Source organism: Vanacampus margaritifer, chromosome 16 (genome assembly GCF_051991255.1).
Source record: "Vanacampus margaritifer isolate UIUO_Vmar chromosome 16, RoL_Vmar_1.0, whole genome shotgun sequence".
Lineage (NCBI taxonomy): Eukaryota > Metazoa > Chordata > Actinopteri > Syngnathiformes > Syngnathidae > Vanacampus > Vanacampus margaritifer.
This window is the reverse complement of record NC_135447.1, coordinates 801,333-816,346: the sequence shown is the minus strand read 5'-3', so window position 1 is coordinate 816,346 and position 15,014 is coordinate 801,333. Positions and strand designations below refer to the sequence as shown.

At 43.8% G+C, this 15,014-nt stretch overlaps 1 protein-coding gene across 10 annotated transcripts in view; it reads left to right on the top strand.

Annotated features, from left to right (window-relative positions):
* Nucleotides 1-15,014, top strand: part of nbeaa (neurobeachin a) — a 69,244-nt gene that overhangs the window by 39,602 nt on the left and 14,628 nt on the right. For 2 of the 10 annotated variants that reach the window (XM_077547301.1, XM_077547305.1), the window contains 16 exons: nt 401-593; nt 659-1,348; nt 1,467-1,865; nt 1,965-2,182; nt 2,670-2,823; nt 5,381-5,561; nt 5,717-5,841; nt 6,636-6,701; nt 6,799-6,967; nt 7,765-8,135; nt 8,262-8,398; nt 8,505-8,659; nt 9,771-9,897; nt 10,590-10,709; nt 11,426-11,553; nt 14,513-14,574. In XM_077547301.1, the coding sequence (XP_077403427.1) occupies nt 401-593; nt 659-1,348; nt 1,467-1,865; nt 1,965-2,182; nt 2,670-2,823; nt 5,381-5,561; nt 5,717-5,841; nt 6,636-6,701; nt 6,799-6,967; nt 7,765-8,135; nt 8,262-8,398; nt 8,505-8,659; nt 9,771-9,897; nt 10,590-10,709; nt 11,426-11,553; nt 14,513-14,574 (3,295 nt within the window). Of the gene's footprint in view, nt 1-400; nt 594-658; nt 1,349-1,466; nt 1,866-1,964; nt 2,183-2,669; nt 2,824-4,055; nt 4,080-4,285; nt 4,358-5,380; nt 5,562-5,716; nt 5,842-6,632; nt 6,702-6,798; nt 6,968-7,764; nt 8,136-8,261; nt 8,399-8,504; nt 8,660-9,770; nt 9,898-10,589; nt 10,710-11,425; nt 11,560-14,512; nt 14,575-15,014 lie in introns of all 10 variants that reach the window. The other 8 variants (XM_077547300.1, XM_077547304.1, XM_077547307.1 and 5 more) reach the window with 6 other exon arrangements.

Sequence of the window (15,014 nt, the reverse complement as noted above, 5' to 3'; positions counted from 1 at the left end):
TTTAAGACTGGCATCACAAAAAAAGAAGAAGTTATTATTACTATGATTATAATTAGTTGGTTAGTTTGTCAGTTTATGGTAGCTGATGATCTAGGTAGTTAGTTCATTTAGTAAGTTAGCTGGTTATTTGATTGGTTAGTGTCATGACAAGTTAGCAGATTGGGTTATTAAATTTATTTATATTTTTTATTGCTAGTTATATGGTAGGTTTCAGTAGCTTGATAGCTAGCAATTTAGCTAGATGGTTAGGTGGATGGTTAGCTGGTTGGTTGGTTAGTTAGCTAAGTCAGTAGTGGTTGCTCCTTTAATTTGTTGCTGTTCCATTTCCGTACATGACTTTCTTCAGTTGGCTTGAGAGCGCCACCAATCATTTGTGTATTTGCTCCATTTGAAATCGCAGCTGCCTGCTGCAGTGCTCGGTGTGGCAGGACTGGATGTTCTCGCTGGGCTACATCAACCCAAAGAATCCTGAGGAGCAGAAGATCACCGAGATGGTCTACAACATCTTCAGGATCCTGCTCTACCACGCCATCAAATACGAGTGGGGCGGCTGGAGGGTCTGGGTGGACACGCTGTCCATAGCGCACTCCAAGGTCTGAGCCGCACGACACCTTCATATGGCTAATATGGATAATGGCTAACGTTGCTATGGCTACAGGTGACGTACGAGGCCCACAAGGAGTACCTGGCCAAGATGTACGAGGAGTACCAGCGTCAAGAGGAGGAGAACATGAAGAAAGGCAAGAAAGGCTCCGTGTCTACCATCTCGGGCCTCTCCGCCTCTCCGGCACCCGTCGTCAACGGCAACCTGGAGATGGACGACGCCTCTCAGACGCCCGAGAGCGAGGCCGAGTACAGCGAGGGCGGAGGCGGCGGAGGCGGCGGGGCCGGCGGGGGCGACTCATCCCGCAACCTGCTGGCGGACGGCGCTGTTAAGCGTGGCGACCCCGAGCAAGGCGCCGGTGTGAGGGTGGAGGTCCACGACCTGCTGGTGGACATCAAAGCCGAGAAGGTGGAGGCCACCGAGGTGAAGCTGGACGACTTGGACTTGAGTCCTGAAGGCCTGAGTGGGGCCGGCGGCGTGGGCAGCGGCGGGTCCATGGAGAACGGACCCCTGGTGGAGGTGGACTCCCTCCTGGATAGCGCCTACTGTGCCGTGGTGCAGAACCTCAACGGCACCCTGGTGCCCAAAGACGACGGAGCCACTGCGGCTGTAGCGGTCCGTGTGCCGCCAAGTTTGGGCCTCTCAGGTGTCACCTTGGAGGACGACGGCATCATGGGACCCCTCATCACGCTGGCTGACGAGAAGGACAGTGTACCCACCAACAACGGATTCCTCTTCAGCAAGGTACCAACGGGTCACCTGCATGCTAACATTTGCTAATGCTAATGCTAGCGTAGCTGTCCAAAAGCGCTAACTAATTTACAACACACGATCCGTATGAAACTTTTTGCGGTTCTCCCAGGTCGACGAGAAGCTCCTCCCAGCTCTGGCGGCTACCGACACCCTGGTCCTGCCTGGTCCGGATCAGCCCGCCCCGCCTGGCGGCACCAGCACCGGCGATGACCTCAGCCTGCTGGCCCATATGACCAGCTGCAGCTCAGCCAGTGATCTCCCAGAGGACGGGCCCTTCAAGATCCAGAGCCCGCTGGCTGACATCAGTTCCATCGCAGAGGCCCGCAACCAGGCGACGTCTCGGCCAGACTTTCCTGAGGGTGACGCGGACGGGGCGACGGGCGCCGATGGCGAGGCGGCGTCTCTCAAGGCCGGAGGAGGGGGAGGAGACACGGCCAGCGTCACGTCGGATACTGAGAGGTCTGATGACGGCAAAGAGAAGAAGATATCAACGACTGCAACCACACAGGTGAGCACCAAAGTGTTCAGGCTTCAAGTTCGGGTTTGAAACCAGTGTTGGGGTATCAAATTGGGTTTGAAATGACACAGTGTTAACTGTCAACGTCAGGCTCTGCACGGCCGCAGTGCTGCCCAGCTGGAGCGAGACCTCCGTGTGGATCTGGGCTTCAGGGGGATGCCCATGACGGAAGAGCAGAGGCGGCAGTTTAGCCCTGGGCCGCGCACCACCATGTTCCGCATTCCGGAGTTCAAGTGGTCGCCCATGCACCAGAGGCTGCTCACTGACCTTCTCTTTGCGCTGGAGACCGACGTGCACGTGTGGAGAAGGTGAGGCCCTTTGGGAAAATTCGGCCCCCGCAGATGGTTTCACGTGAAATTTGGTGTATGGAGCTATCATGAGTAGACCTACAAAAAGGTCTTAAGAAGACATACCTAAAAACACACAGGAAGTCGGCAATGTTGGTTTGAAGTAGCCATTTTGGCTAAGTTTGACAAGTCATGCAAATTTGAAAATTTAGCCCAGGAAGCCAGTTTCAGTCAGCAACATGACATTTGGTAGGCATTTATATCATGAGTAGGACCACAAAAACGTCTCAAGAACCCATGCAGTAAAATTAACGGGAAGTCTGCCATTTTGGTTTTAAGCGTCCATTTTGGTCAAACACACTAATTCAGGCACTGACCACCGTTTCACCTAGCAACATGAAATGTGGTAGATGTAGCGATCAAGATTAGAACCACATAAAAGTCTCAAGAACCCAAGTTTACCATTTTGGTTTGAAGTGGCCATTTCAGATAAATGTTCTCCTCGCAGCCACTCCACCAAGTCGGTGATGGACTTTGTCAACAGCAATGAGAACATCATCTTCGTGCACAACACCATCCACCTCATCTCCCAGATGGTGGACAACATCATCATCGCCTGTGGGGGCATCCTGCCGCTCTTGTCTGCCGCCACCTCGCCCTCCGTAAGTGGCTCCGCGTTGTGGCGGCCGGGGGGGAACTGAGGCCACGTGTTGTTGCCACGGTGACACCGTGTGGTGACACCAGGCATGTTTCAAAAAGTAAAAAAAACAAACAACAAAAACCCACTTTTTTTGTTTCCTTTCTGGGGTCTAACTTATACTAACAGTATTCATGCTTTGTTTAAAAGGTGTCGGCAGGACCATAAACATTTTTTATGTTTACAAATAAAAGGTTGTTATTATCCTAAAAAAAAAAAGAAGACATTTACTGTAATCCTTAACATTGTGTCCATTTATTTCAAGAAAAATAATAGTGCAAACTCAGCGAATGAGAGATCCTAAAATGGCCTTCATTAAATGTAAATGCCTTCAAAGTCTTCCAAAGACGAGTCTTTAAAAGTGTTTAAGTTAATGTAAGTGGCCTGAAAACGATCTTAAATCTGGAAATGTTGATGAAATGTTCTATGATATTGGCCTTAAAATGTCTAAATAAAAAAATATTGCACTCTTTGACTGCCAAAAACGTTAAATGACGTTTAGTAAAATCCTATGGAGGAGTGCCAAAGACGTTAAAAGACGTTTGTTTCAAAACAGAGGCGAAACTAACCATTTTCTATTGTTGATTACTGAAAAACGGAATAAGGTAGAAACAAACTTTTTTTTCTGATGAAAGATGAGAGTCCAATCTTTCATTTGGTAGTATGTGTGTTTCCATAGTCCAAACACATAATTTTCTATGGACCTTGAAAGATCAGTCAAAAATGCTTAAAAAGGCTGGCACCCACGGCATCCCTTTTTTGAAAACGTCTGGCAGTCAAAGAGTTAAATCGACAAAGACGAAGAATCTTAAATTGAAAAGTTTTAAATTTGATCAAAGTGTTCAACTTGATCCAAATTTGATGGAAAAGGCACACAAAAAAAACAGAAGTAGACAAATTTGACCTAAAAGACGTGATGAATTCAGCTTTAAAAAGTAGTTTGAAAATATCATGTTTATATTGCTATTGTAACAGGAGGTTAAAAATGACGGGCAGTTATGCAATGAGGCGATTGTGTCCTTAATACAGTTTTTAGATTTGCCTTCCTTAAAGCCGCCAGACACCCTGTTTGAACATCTTTCTGACTTAACCAACTTCATTTGTTGTTCATTTATATAAATTGCTCTTTTCTTTTCCTCTCTGTGTGTGTTTTTTGTCGTCTTTTGGTTGTTGTCGTGTGTGTTTTTGCATGTGCAGACTTCTAAGAGTAGTGCCAGCAGTGTAAGTTTGCTTCCTTCCTTTTTACTCTCTTTTCCTTCTTTTTGGGGGGGTGGGGGGGGGTGTGCCCAGCTCTCAATCTCTGAAATTTGCTATTAAAAAAAAAAACAACTGAATTCCCACGGGGAAAGACATTGTGTTGGACCTTGCGGGTTCCACTGTCATCTTGTATTAGTTACTCCTATACTCCGTTTGTATGGACCTTTAAGAGGAGGACGGGAGCGGCTGTGAAGGGCGAGGAGGTGACGCCCGTCCCGGGGGGAGGAGGCGAGGGGGGCGAGGTGGGTAAAAGCGTAAAAAAAAAAAATAAATAACCTGAATGACGTCACCACCGGGGGGAGCTCCCAGCATCAGTGTGTCCTCACGTGTGTGTGTGTTTGTGTGTGTTTGTGTGCGCACTTTTGCCTTGCTCACTGGAGTGATTGACGGGTGAATTATTGCACTGATAAGTCGCACGCAACTTCACTTGCGATGCCGCCGGCATGATGCGCACCTCCTCACTCTCTGAGACGAAGAAGGACGACCCACGCGCCACATACATTCTCAAGAGTCTTGTCATATTTGCCGCACTATTTTAGCCAATATTTTTCTAAACTTGGTTCATTCAAATGTATTTCTTCATTTATCTTTATCTAAAAAAAATATATAATAATAATAATTTTAATATATTTGTATATATTAGAATTTTATTTATACATTTTTAAAATAAATACATTTGAAAGGTTTATACTTTTAATTGAATTAAATAAATGTTTTATTATTATTACATTAAAAAATAACTACGACATGGAAGTTCATTTTATTTCCTTTTATATAAAAGCAACTTTTTTATGATAGTGGTAATTAAATATTGTGTGAAATATTTAAATGTTTTTCCATTTTATTAAATAATTGGTTAGTGAATTATAGTTAAATTAAATAAAACATACATTAACATAATCTTTTTTTTTAATTAAAATAAAAAAAATACATAAAATATTAGTAAAATAAACTCACATTTTTGTTATTCATACTGATTAATAAAAAAATTATTAATTCATGAAATGAGAATGAAGTATTTTATTGAAACAAATTACTATATTCATAAACTATTCATTCTCACTATGAGTAAATTAATTACTAATTATACTATACACAAATTAGCTTTTTAAGTTTTTCTTTTTGTGTGTATTTTTTATTTTTTTTTACTACAAATAACCTGGCCCATTTGTTGCTTTAAAATAAATAAATAAAATGTGACCCTTCAGCAAAAAAAAGTTAACACGCTCCTGCGCTGCTCAATGACCTCATCCTCGCCCATTTAGACGGAACTGGAGAACATCGAGGCGACGCAGGGCATGTCGTCGGAGACGGCCGTCACCTTCCTGTCGCGGCTGATGGCCATGGTGGACGTGCTGGTGTTCGCCAGCTCGCTCAACTTCAGCGAGATCGAGGCCGAGAAGAACATGTCCTCCGGCGGCCTCATGAGGCAGTGCCTCAGACTCGGTGAGTGAGCAGTCTTGTGCTTTTTTGCAAATCGCGTGTCATCAGCGCGTGTAGCTAATCAATCGACTGCGGATTTTTTTAAACATTCTGCCATCTGTCCATTTAATGTAACCCGTGTTGGCCATTTTGTGTTCTATACTTGTTGTGTGTGTCAGTGTGCTGCGTGGCGGTGAGGAACTGTCTGGAGTGCCGGCAGAGGCAGCGGGATCGCAACTGCAAGACTTCTTTAACCAGCAGCAAGTCGCAGGACAGCCTGCACGCCGCCGCCGCCGCCAGCAAGGTGGCGCTCTCGCTCTCTTTATTACACATGCACACTCGTACAGAAAGCCATGTATGCCCACATTGTAATATATTATCTCGCGATATTCATATCTTGCTACTCATAACAAACTGGCAAACAAAATATTTTTTTTTAAATAAATATTTTCTTCCTTAAAATGAAGGACGTCCAACTAATTTAACTCTTTGACTGCCAGACGTTTTCAGAAAAGGAATGCCGTGGGTGCCAGCCGATTTAAGCATTTTTGACTGATCTTTCAAGGTCCACAGAAAATTATGTCTTTGGACTATGGAAACACACATACTACCAAATGAAAGATTGGACTCTCATCTTTCATCAGAAAAAAAAAGTTTGTTCTACCTTATTCCGTTTTTCAGTAATCAACTATAGAAAATGGTTAGTTTCACCTCTGTTTTGGAAAAAAACGTCTTTTAACGTCTTTGGCACTCCTCCATAGGATTTTACTAAACGTTATTTAACGTTTTTGGCAGTCAAAGAGTTTTAATGCATCATTGTAAAAAGTATTTAAAAGACAAAAAAAAAAAACACTTTATTTTTTGGAAGTCTGTGTAAATCATTTGAATAAATAAATTCTGTTTAGTTGCATAATATTACACAAATAACCTGTAAAGTGACACCAAATGGCGCTAATTTGGTTGGAAGTTTTTGCATGTTTGTTGCTAAATCTGTTTGTAGCAGCACAATAAATGGACATGCATGGTTTCCATCATGCAACCACTGCATGCATGCATGACGTCATAGTTGACCACGTGTTTATGGTCCATGTTCAGCAGGACCCGGACCGCCTCCTGCAGGACGTGGACATCAACCGTCTGCGCGCGGTGGTTTTTCGAGACGTGGTAAGTGCGCCGTGTCGCGTTAGCCAAACCACCCGTCACATCATGTGATTGCTTAACATGATTGGCGTTGTTTTTTTTTTTTGCCCCCTCGTTGCAGGATGACAGCAAGCAGGCTCAGTTCCTGGCCCTCGCTGTTGTCTACTTCATCTCAGTGCTGATGGTGTCCAAGTACCGAGACATCCTGGAGCCTCAGCGGGAGATCAGCAGGTCCACCAGCCTGTCCGGGCGCAGTATCCGACACGAGATCAACTCGCCAACTAGCACGGGTGACTTTAGACCTTTTTTTCTATTCAAAAAACATAATGCAAAGGTGCCTTGAGGTACAAGTTGAATTTGTTCCTTGACCATCCTTGTAAGTCACAACACAACATGTGCTGTATTCCAAGTCATCTTTTTCCATTGAAATGAATGGAAACGAAATTAATCCGTTCCAACAGTTTCCTTACTTTTTGCTTCAATTCAATGATCATTGTGCTGCTCCTCATTTTTACGTTTAGTTTAACTGAAACTACAAATGCAAGTGACAGTTTGAAGCCTCTTTTTCTTTTTAGAAATGCTCACTGTCCGCCAAACTGCTGCGTGTTGGGGAGTGATTTGAGTTGGCAAAGCAAAAGAAATCGGCCTAACCGTGGCTCGTTTTTCCAAAAACTCGAAAGTCGTATCGCTTGTATCTCAAAGCACAACTCTACTATCAACTGTTCAGAGACACATTAAAAATAAACATCTAGAGGCGTCAAAATTGAGCATCAGACACGACAGTGTTCTGCTGTTCAAAAGACGAGTCTTGATAGTAGAAACAGTAGAAAATGGCTTTTGAATAGTCGATGACAAATCTACAAAACATTAGGACTGGGTTTTAAAAATCGAGTAATCAATATTGAATCAAATTTTCTTTTCAAGGCCGATATTTATAAATTCTTAAGAAAATAGAATTTTAAAGGCCTCGAACATCTTTAGCAGTTAAAAATTGAAATCGAATCGATTGAGGAAATTAGAATTGAAATTAGAATCGATACTAAACATGTTAAGAATGTTACAATGATTTTTTTCCTTGCGTCTCCAGAGCACCCGTCCTCGGCGTTCTCCGACCGCGACAAGCAGACGCCCACCCCCGTGGACGACTCCCCCCGCGCCGGCCTGCCCCACACAGACTCGGGCATCGGCGAGGAGGGCCACGTGGGCGGCTCCCTCAATGGCTCCGAGATGGGCCTGGGGCTCGGCCTGGGCCTGGTGGGGCGGGAGACGGACAGGGACCGAGATCGGGACGTGGGCGGCGGCGGCGGCGGCGGCCCGGCCGACCTGCTGTGCAGTTTGTCGGACGTCAGGAGGTCGCAGGAGAGCCTTCTGGATTCCCCCCGCAACCCCAACGCCGGACAGGCGCCGCCTTCGTCTATTTCCAGCATCAGCCAGACCAACAAAGGCATCAACGTCAAGGTGATGAAGATCGTCGGGAAACGCCTGAAACTCAGAGCGACGTGTTACAAAGCGTCATGAAAAATGTTCAAAGTGCGCCGTGTGCTTGAAGTTGTAGCGAATTCCATCCCTCTGCCTCGAATGTAGGAGATCCTGAAGAGCCTGGTGGCCGCTCCGTTGGACGGCGGCGAGCCGGGCCAAGAGTCCGGCCCGACGCCGTACCACCCCGATCCCGCCTTGAAGACTCACCCCATGCTGCCCATGCAGTTCCACTCCTTCGATAGGTTAGTTTCCTCTCTCGTCGGGTTGTCATCCGGCAGCGAGTCGATGCTCTTTTGGGCCGCCGCCATCATCTCCTCATCAATAGTAACCACTATGTCTGTCTCACAGGAGCGTCGTGGTTCCGGTGAAGAAGCCGCCGCCCGGCAGCCTGTCCGTCAATACAGTGGGCACGCCCACTACCGGGGGCGCCGCCGCCGCCGGCAGTACGCCCAATATCTTTGCCGCCGCCACGGCAACGCCCAAGAGCATGATCAACACCACAGGTGACCGATCACATCCATCCATACATAAAGCCAGCGAAAAATGCATTTGGGCTAAGAATCGGGTCAATGCGACGCCTCACAGAATGCTAATGGCAACATCCATCGCAAATCGTGTTCGTCAGACGTGCGGCGCTGTGCATCCAAGGAGCATAATGGAGCTCCCTCACTTGGATTTGTTTCTATTGATCGCAATGCTGTCTGCACTCGCCACGAAGGGACGAGGCAGACGAGCACTACGTTATTTTCTTTTATTAGTTACTTTAATGATTGTTTTTTTTTTATTGATTGATATTTGGTAGTTATAGTAGTTGGTAGTTTGTTTTTAATTAAGCTATTTTAATTTATCTTTTTTTTTTTTACATTATTATTATTGTATATTATTATTATTTTATTTCATTGGTTACTCATCTAAATTATATTTTTTTTCTAACAAGCTGTTATATGCTGTAATTAAAATTGTGATTATGTGTAATTTTATATATATATATATATATATATATATATATACAGTATATATATTATTTTCATGTTATTTTTGTTTATTGGAATGTCTTAGTTTGAATTATTTTTTAGATCTTATGTCATTTTTTTACCTACAATGAAAAAAATATTTTTATTGATTCATGTTGTTTATTTATTTAGTTATTTTAATTGTATTACTTTTTTGTCATGTATTTATTATTATTAAAATTAAGGCGCCGGTGTCGAGCGGGGGAACCTGGCATCTACAAAAACATCACTTTTCAGGAAACAAAAAAAAAATGTTTTCGTTTTTGTTGAATCGTTAACATTGCACCGTCAAAGACAGCAAACCTTATTTAACATTATATGTCATAATGATTTGTAAAAAATAAAATCTTTTTCTTTAGGCTTTTCCCTTCAGGGTTAAAATAAATAAATAAATAAATAAATAACAACACCCATGCTGGGATTGAGTAATATTATCCATTTGTGAAAAAATCAAATTGACCAAATTTGGATGTAGAAAGTCACACCCCCTGACAGTGACTAGAAGTGGTTGATTTATTTTCAGTCATCTGCATTTTAAACCGTGTACTGCCGGCTCACATTGACCACATTGTTACTTACTGTACATGTCCATCTTGTCCAGGCGCCACGGACTCCGCCTCGTCGTCGTCGTCTTCGTCGTCATCGTTTGTGAACGGGGCCACCAGCAAGAATTTGCCCGCCGTCCAAACGGTGGCGCCCATGCCTGAAGACACCATGGAGAACATGAGGTCAGAACGAGCCTTCACCAGCCCCCCCCCCCCTCCTCATATGGCTTCAGTTTTTCTTTACTTCCTGCTTCACCTGGTCTTGCTTCTTCCATTGGTCCTCATCCTAACCCAACCCACCCCCCCCCCCCCGCAAAATATCCCCCTCCCCTCCCCAAACATATTTTCAAAGGACCTCTCCAAATTCTGTCATGTTTCCCCATTGGTCAACCGTTTGGGTTGTCACGTAGTTGCCCATTGGTTAATATTCTGTGATGTCACTGCTGACCATCATAGGTCAACATTCCGTGATGTTTGCCCATTGGTCAACATGCTGTGATGTCACGTTAGCTCATTGGTCAACATTCATTGGTTATCATTGGTCAACATTCGGTGATGTCACATGGTTGCCCATGGGTCAACATTCTCTATTATATTGTTACACATCCTCCGGTCCCTTGAAATGGGCTTTATGGATCAAGGTAAAGTTACTGTAATTATTATAATAAAATGATAATAAAAAAAGTATGTTCCATAAATGTCTTTTGTGTGCCGATTGATTTAGAACGTGCTTAAATTAGACCTGTTTAGTTTGTACCGTCCCACAAATCTGTGGACGGGGTGGTGTTCGTGTGCACCCACGTCCCTTAATCTTGTGTGTTTACGTGTGTGTGTGCGTGTGTGTGCGTGTGTGTGCGTGTGTGTTTGTGTTGCAGTGCCTATTGTGAGGTGGCGCAGTGTGCATTGCGCAGCGGTCAGACGCCCCCTGAGCTCAAGTCTTTTAGCTCTCTGGCAGGCTTCCAGGCAGCCCCCCGAGATGCGGGACAGTGTTTTAGGCAAGGAATATGCGCCGCCAAGTACCCCCCCCCCCCCCAACGTATCGCCTGCCATGCCCCACCCACCTTCACCACATGCATACACACAAACTATAAAGTGCTTAAAAACTCAAATAATAATCCATATATCGAGGTACCGCGGTATTGTCGTAATGTTGTCTGTATCTAAAGTGTTGTTGCTGTTCCACCCCAGTCCAGTAGATGGCGGTAGTAAATGTTACCAACCAGGGTTGGTCAAGGTGTTTTAAAACAAACAGATGGGCCAGGTTAAAAGAGATAAGTGAAATAGTTCATTTTGGTAAACAGAAAAGCATGAAAAAAAATACTTAACCAAAGTTGTTCAATGTTCCATTTGCAAATTTTATTTGATATTTTTTAACAAATGTATTTATTTAAATGAACTAAAGAGTTTTTCAATAAAGTTTTTTTTTATTCACAATCAACCAACTGAACAATTATTCCAAATATTCAATGAAAAATTGTTCAATGTCAATGTAAAATTTAAAAAAAATTGTATTTTGTAAAAAACAAACAAATTAAATAAAAAACAAAATCTGACATTGGATTCTTAAAGCCGTATCACCCAGTGCAGTGCGCGTGCGTCTTTCCTCCCTTTTGTTTCGCCTCACGCGCTCGCCTGCCCGCATGTTCACACCCTCACCGGGCTGTGACGTCCCCCAGCGGACTAACGTTGATTTGCTGTCTTCCCCTCGCAGCATCACCACCAAGCTTGAGCGGGCCCTGGAGAAGGTGGCGCCGCTCCTGAGGGAAATTTTTGTGGACTTTGCGCCCTTCCTGTCCCGCACGCTGCTGGGAAGTCATGGGCAGGAGTTGCTCATTGAAGGTACAGGTGCTGTACAACAAACCTTTCTACTATACGCGTCTGCTCTTGCACAGCCACCCTGTCCACAGAGAGTGAGAGTGAGAGAGTGAAACTTAAGGCGGGTGAATGAGTGAAAGGTCAACTTTAGGATAGGTATGGATGGATAGGTATGCTAGGCGAGGGAGTGGGTAAATGAACAAGTGAATGGATAGGTGAATGAGTGAATAAATGAACAAGTGAATGGATAGGTGAATGAGTGAATGTTAAGGCAAGTAATGTTAAGGCAAGTGAGTCTGTAGTCATCTCTGAGAAAATGCAGATATGTAAATGAGTGACTGGAATGAGTGAGTGAGTGTATGAGTGAATGGTAAACCTTTGGTGAGTGAGTGAGGATAGGTATGGATGGATAGGTATACTAGGCGAGGGAGTGGGTAAATGAACAAGTGAATGGATAGGTGAATGAGTGAATAAATGAACAAGTGAATGGATAGGTGAATGAGTGAATGTTAAGGCAAGTAATGTTAAGGCAAGTGAGTCTGTAGTCATCTCTGAGAAAATGCAGATATGTAAATGAGTGACTGGAATGAGTGAGTGAGTGAATGAGTGAATGGTAAACCTTTGGTGAGTGAGTGAGGATAGGTATGGATGGATAGGTATACTAGGCGAGGGAGTGGGTAAATGAACAAGTGAATGGATAGGTGAATGAGTGAATAAATGAACAAGTGAATGGATAGGTGAATGAGTGAATGTTAAGGCAAGTAATGTTAAGGCAAGTGAGTCTGTAGTCATCTCTGAGAAAATGCAGATATGTAAATGAGTGACTGGAATGAGTGAGTGAGTGAATGAGTGAATGGTAAACCTTTGGTGAGTGAGTGAGGATAGGTATGGATGGATAGGTATACTAGGCGAGGGAGTGGGTAAATGAACAAGTGAATGGATAGGTGAATGAGTGAATAAATGAACAAGTGAATGGATAGGTGAATGAGTGAATGTTAAGGCAAGTAATGTTAAGGCAAGTGAGTCTGTAGTCATCTCTGAGAAAATGCAGATATGTAAATGAGTGACTGGAATGAGTGAGTGAGTGAATGAGTGAATGGTAAACCTTTGGTGAGTGAGTGAGGATAGGTATGGATGGATAGGTATACTAGGCGAGGGAGTGGGTAAATGAACAAGTGAATGGATAGGTGAATGAGTGAATAAATGAACAAGTGAATGGATAGGTGAATGAGTGAATGTTAAGGCAAGTAATGTTAAGGCAAGTGAGTCTGTAGTCATCTCTGAGAAAATGCAGATATGTAAATGAGTGACTGGAATGAGTGAGTGAGTGAATGAGTGAATGGTAAACCTTTGGTGAGTGAGTGAGGATAGGTATGGATGGATAGGTATACTAGGCGAGGGAGTGGGTAAATGAACAAGTGAATGGATAGGTGAATGAGTGAATAAATGAACAAGTGAATGGATAGGTGAATGAGTGAATGTTAAGGCAAGTAATGTTAAGGCAAGTGAGTCTGTAGTCATCTCTGAGAAAATGCAGATATGTAAATGAGTGACTGGAATGAGTGAGTGAGTGAATGAGTGAATGGTAAACCTTTGGTGAGTGAGTGAGGATAGGTATGGATGGATAGGTATACTAGGCGAGGGAGTGGGTAAATGAACAAGTGAATGGATAGGTGAATGAGTGAATAAATGAACAAGTGAATGGATAGGTGAATGAGTGAATGTTAAGGCAAGTAATGTTAAGGCAAGTGAGTCTGTAGTCATCTCTGAGAAAATGCAGATATGTAAATGAGTGACTGGAATGAGTGAGTGAGTGAGTGAGTGAATGAGTGAATGGTAAACCTTTGGTGAGTGAGTGAGGTTAGGTATGGATGGATAGGCATACTAGGCAAGGGAGTGGGTAAATGAACAAGTGAATGGATAGGTGAATGAGTGAACGTTAAGGCAAGTGAGTCTGTAGTCATCTCTGAGAAAATGCAGATATGTAAATGAGTGACTGGAATGAGTGAGTGAGTGAGTGAGTGAGTGAGTGAGTGAGTGAGTGAGTGAGTGAGTGAGTGAGTGAATGAGTGAAAGGTAAACCTTTGGTGAGTGAGTGAGGATAGGTATTGATGGATAGGTAAACTAGGCAAAGAAGTGGGTAAATGAACAAGTGAGTGGATAGGTGAATGAGTGAGTGTTAAGTGAAGCAAGTGAGTCAGTCATCTCTGAGTAATAGCAGATAATATAAATGAGTGACTGGAATAGGTGAGTGAGTAAAAGAGTGAATGGATACATACATTTTAGGCAAGTGAGTGGGTAAATGAACAAGTGAGTGGATAAGTGAATGAGTGAGTTATCTCAATGAGAGAGCGAGAGAGACAGAGAGAGGATATGCAGATGAGTGGGTAGATAAACAAGTGAGTGAATAGGTGAATGAGAGATTAAGGGTGTGTGAGTGGTCATCTCAATGAGTGAGTACGTGGACGAGTGAGTGGGTAGGTGAGTGAGTGACTGACTGGTCAACTCAGTGAGTGAGTGAATAATTGAGTAGATGATGAGTGAGTTTTGTTTCGTCTTCAAACTGGCTGCTTCACTCATTCACTGAGCAGGTATGACGTCCTTTCTAGTCATGTGTTTGTAGCTAATGCTAATCATAAACTATTCATTCATTTTATTATCATGACTGTTGTTTCCTGGTTTTCGAAAGATGCGCTTCACGCTTCCTGCTGCTCACCTGCTTCTTGGCGTCCTGGTTTTGTCCTCCGCTGTCTTTATTAACGTCTTCTTTCTCTTCTTCTTCCTCACTTCTTTTCTCCTTCCTCTCCGTCTTCCTGCTCTTCGGATCGTGTTTGTTTTGTCTTCTCTGTTTGCATGCTTTTTATAAACTCTTCAATTTGGACACATCCAGATGATATTTTGGGCTCTGCCTACAGGGAGCGCACGTGTGTGTGTGCGCTCGTGATCAGAAAGGCTTGTGACTAAGTGTGTCCACGCACTGCAGGTCTGGTGTGTATGAAGTCCAGCACGTCGGTGGTGGAGCTCGTCATGCTGCTCTGCTCTCAGGTCAGTTTCGAAGTGAAACCTGTCTGCTCTCGGGTCCGAGGGCTGATCTCATGTCAGTTTCCCATGCAAAGCGCGAACGGCCCTCGTGTTTATTGATCAGCCCTGCGGCATGTGCGCGAGCGGCGCATTGCAGATGTAATGCAATATGTATGTCCTTTCGGGTTGTCTTCTTGGGGAAGACAGACGTCATCCAAAAGTCGATTCTTCGCGCATTAAGACAATATGAAATGAAACTAGACTACAATACAATCAGATGTTGCCGGGGAATGTCGGTGTAGTTTTATTCCTGCTTTTTTCCCTTAACATTATTCAGGAAAGAAACAATATTTCTAACCTAAATCGTTTTGTAAAACGGACAAGCCATGTGGCGCCACCGAGCCAATCAGGAAAGAATATGCTTTTTTTTGTATGCAAATTTCAACTTGATTTTCTTACGATGT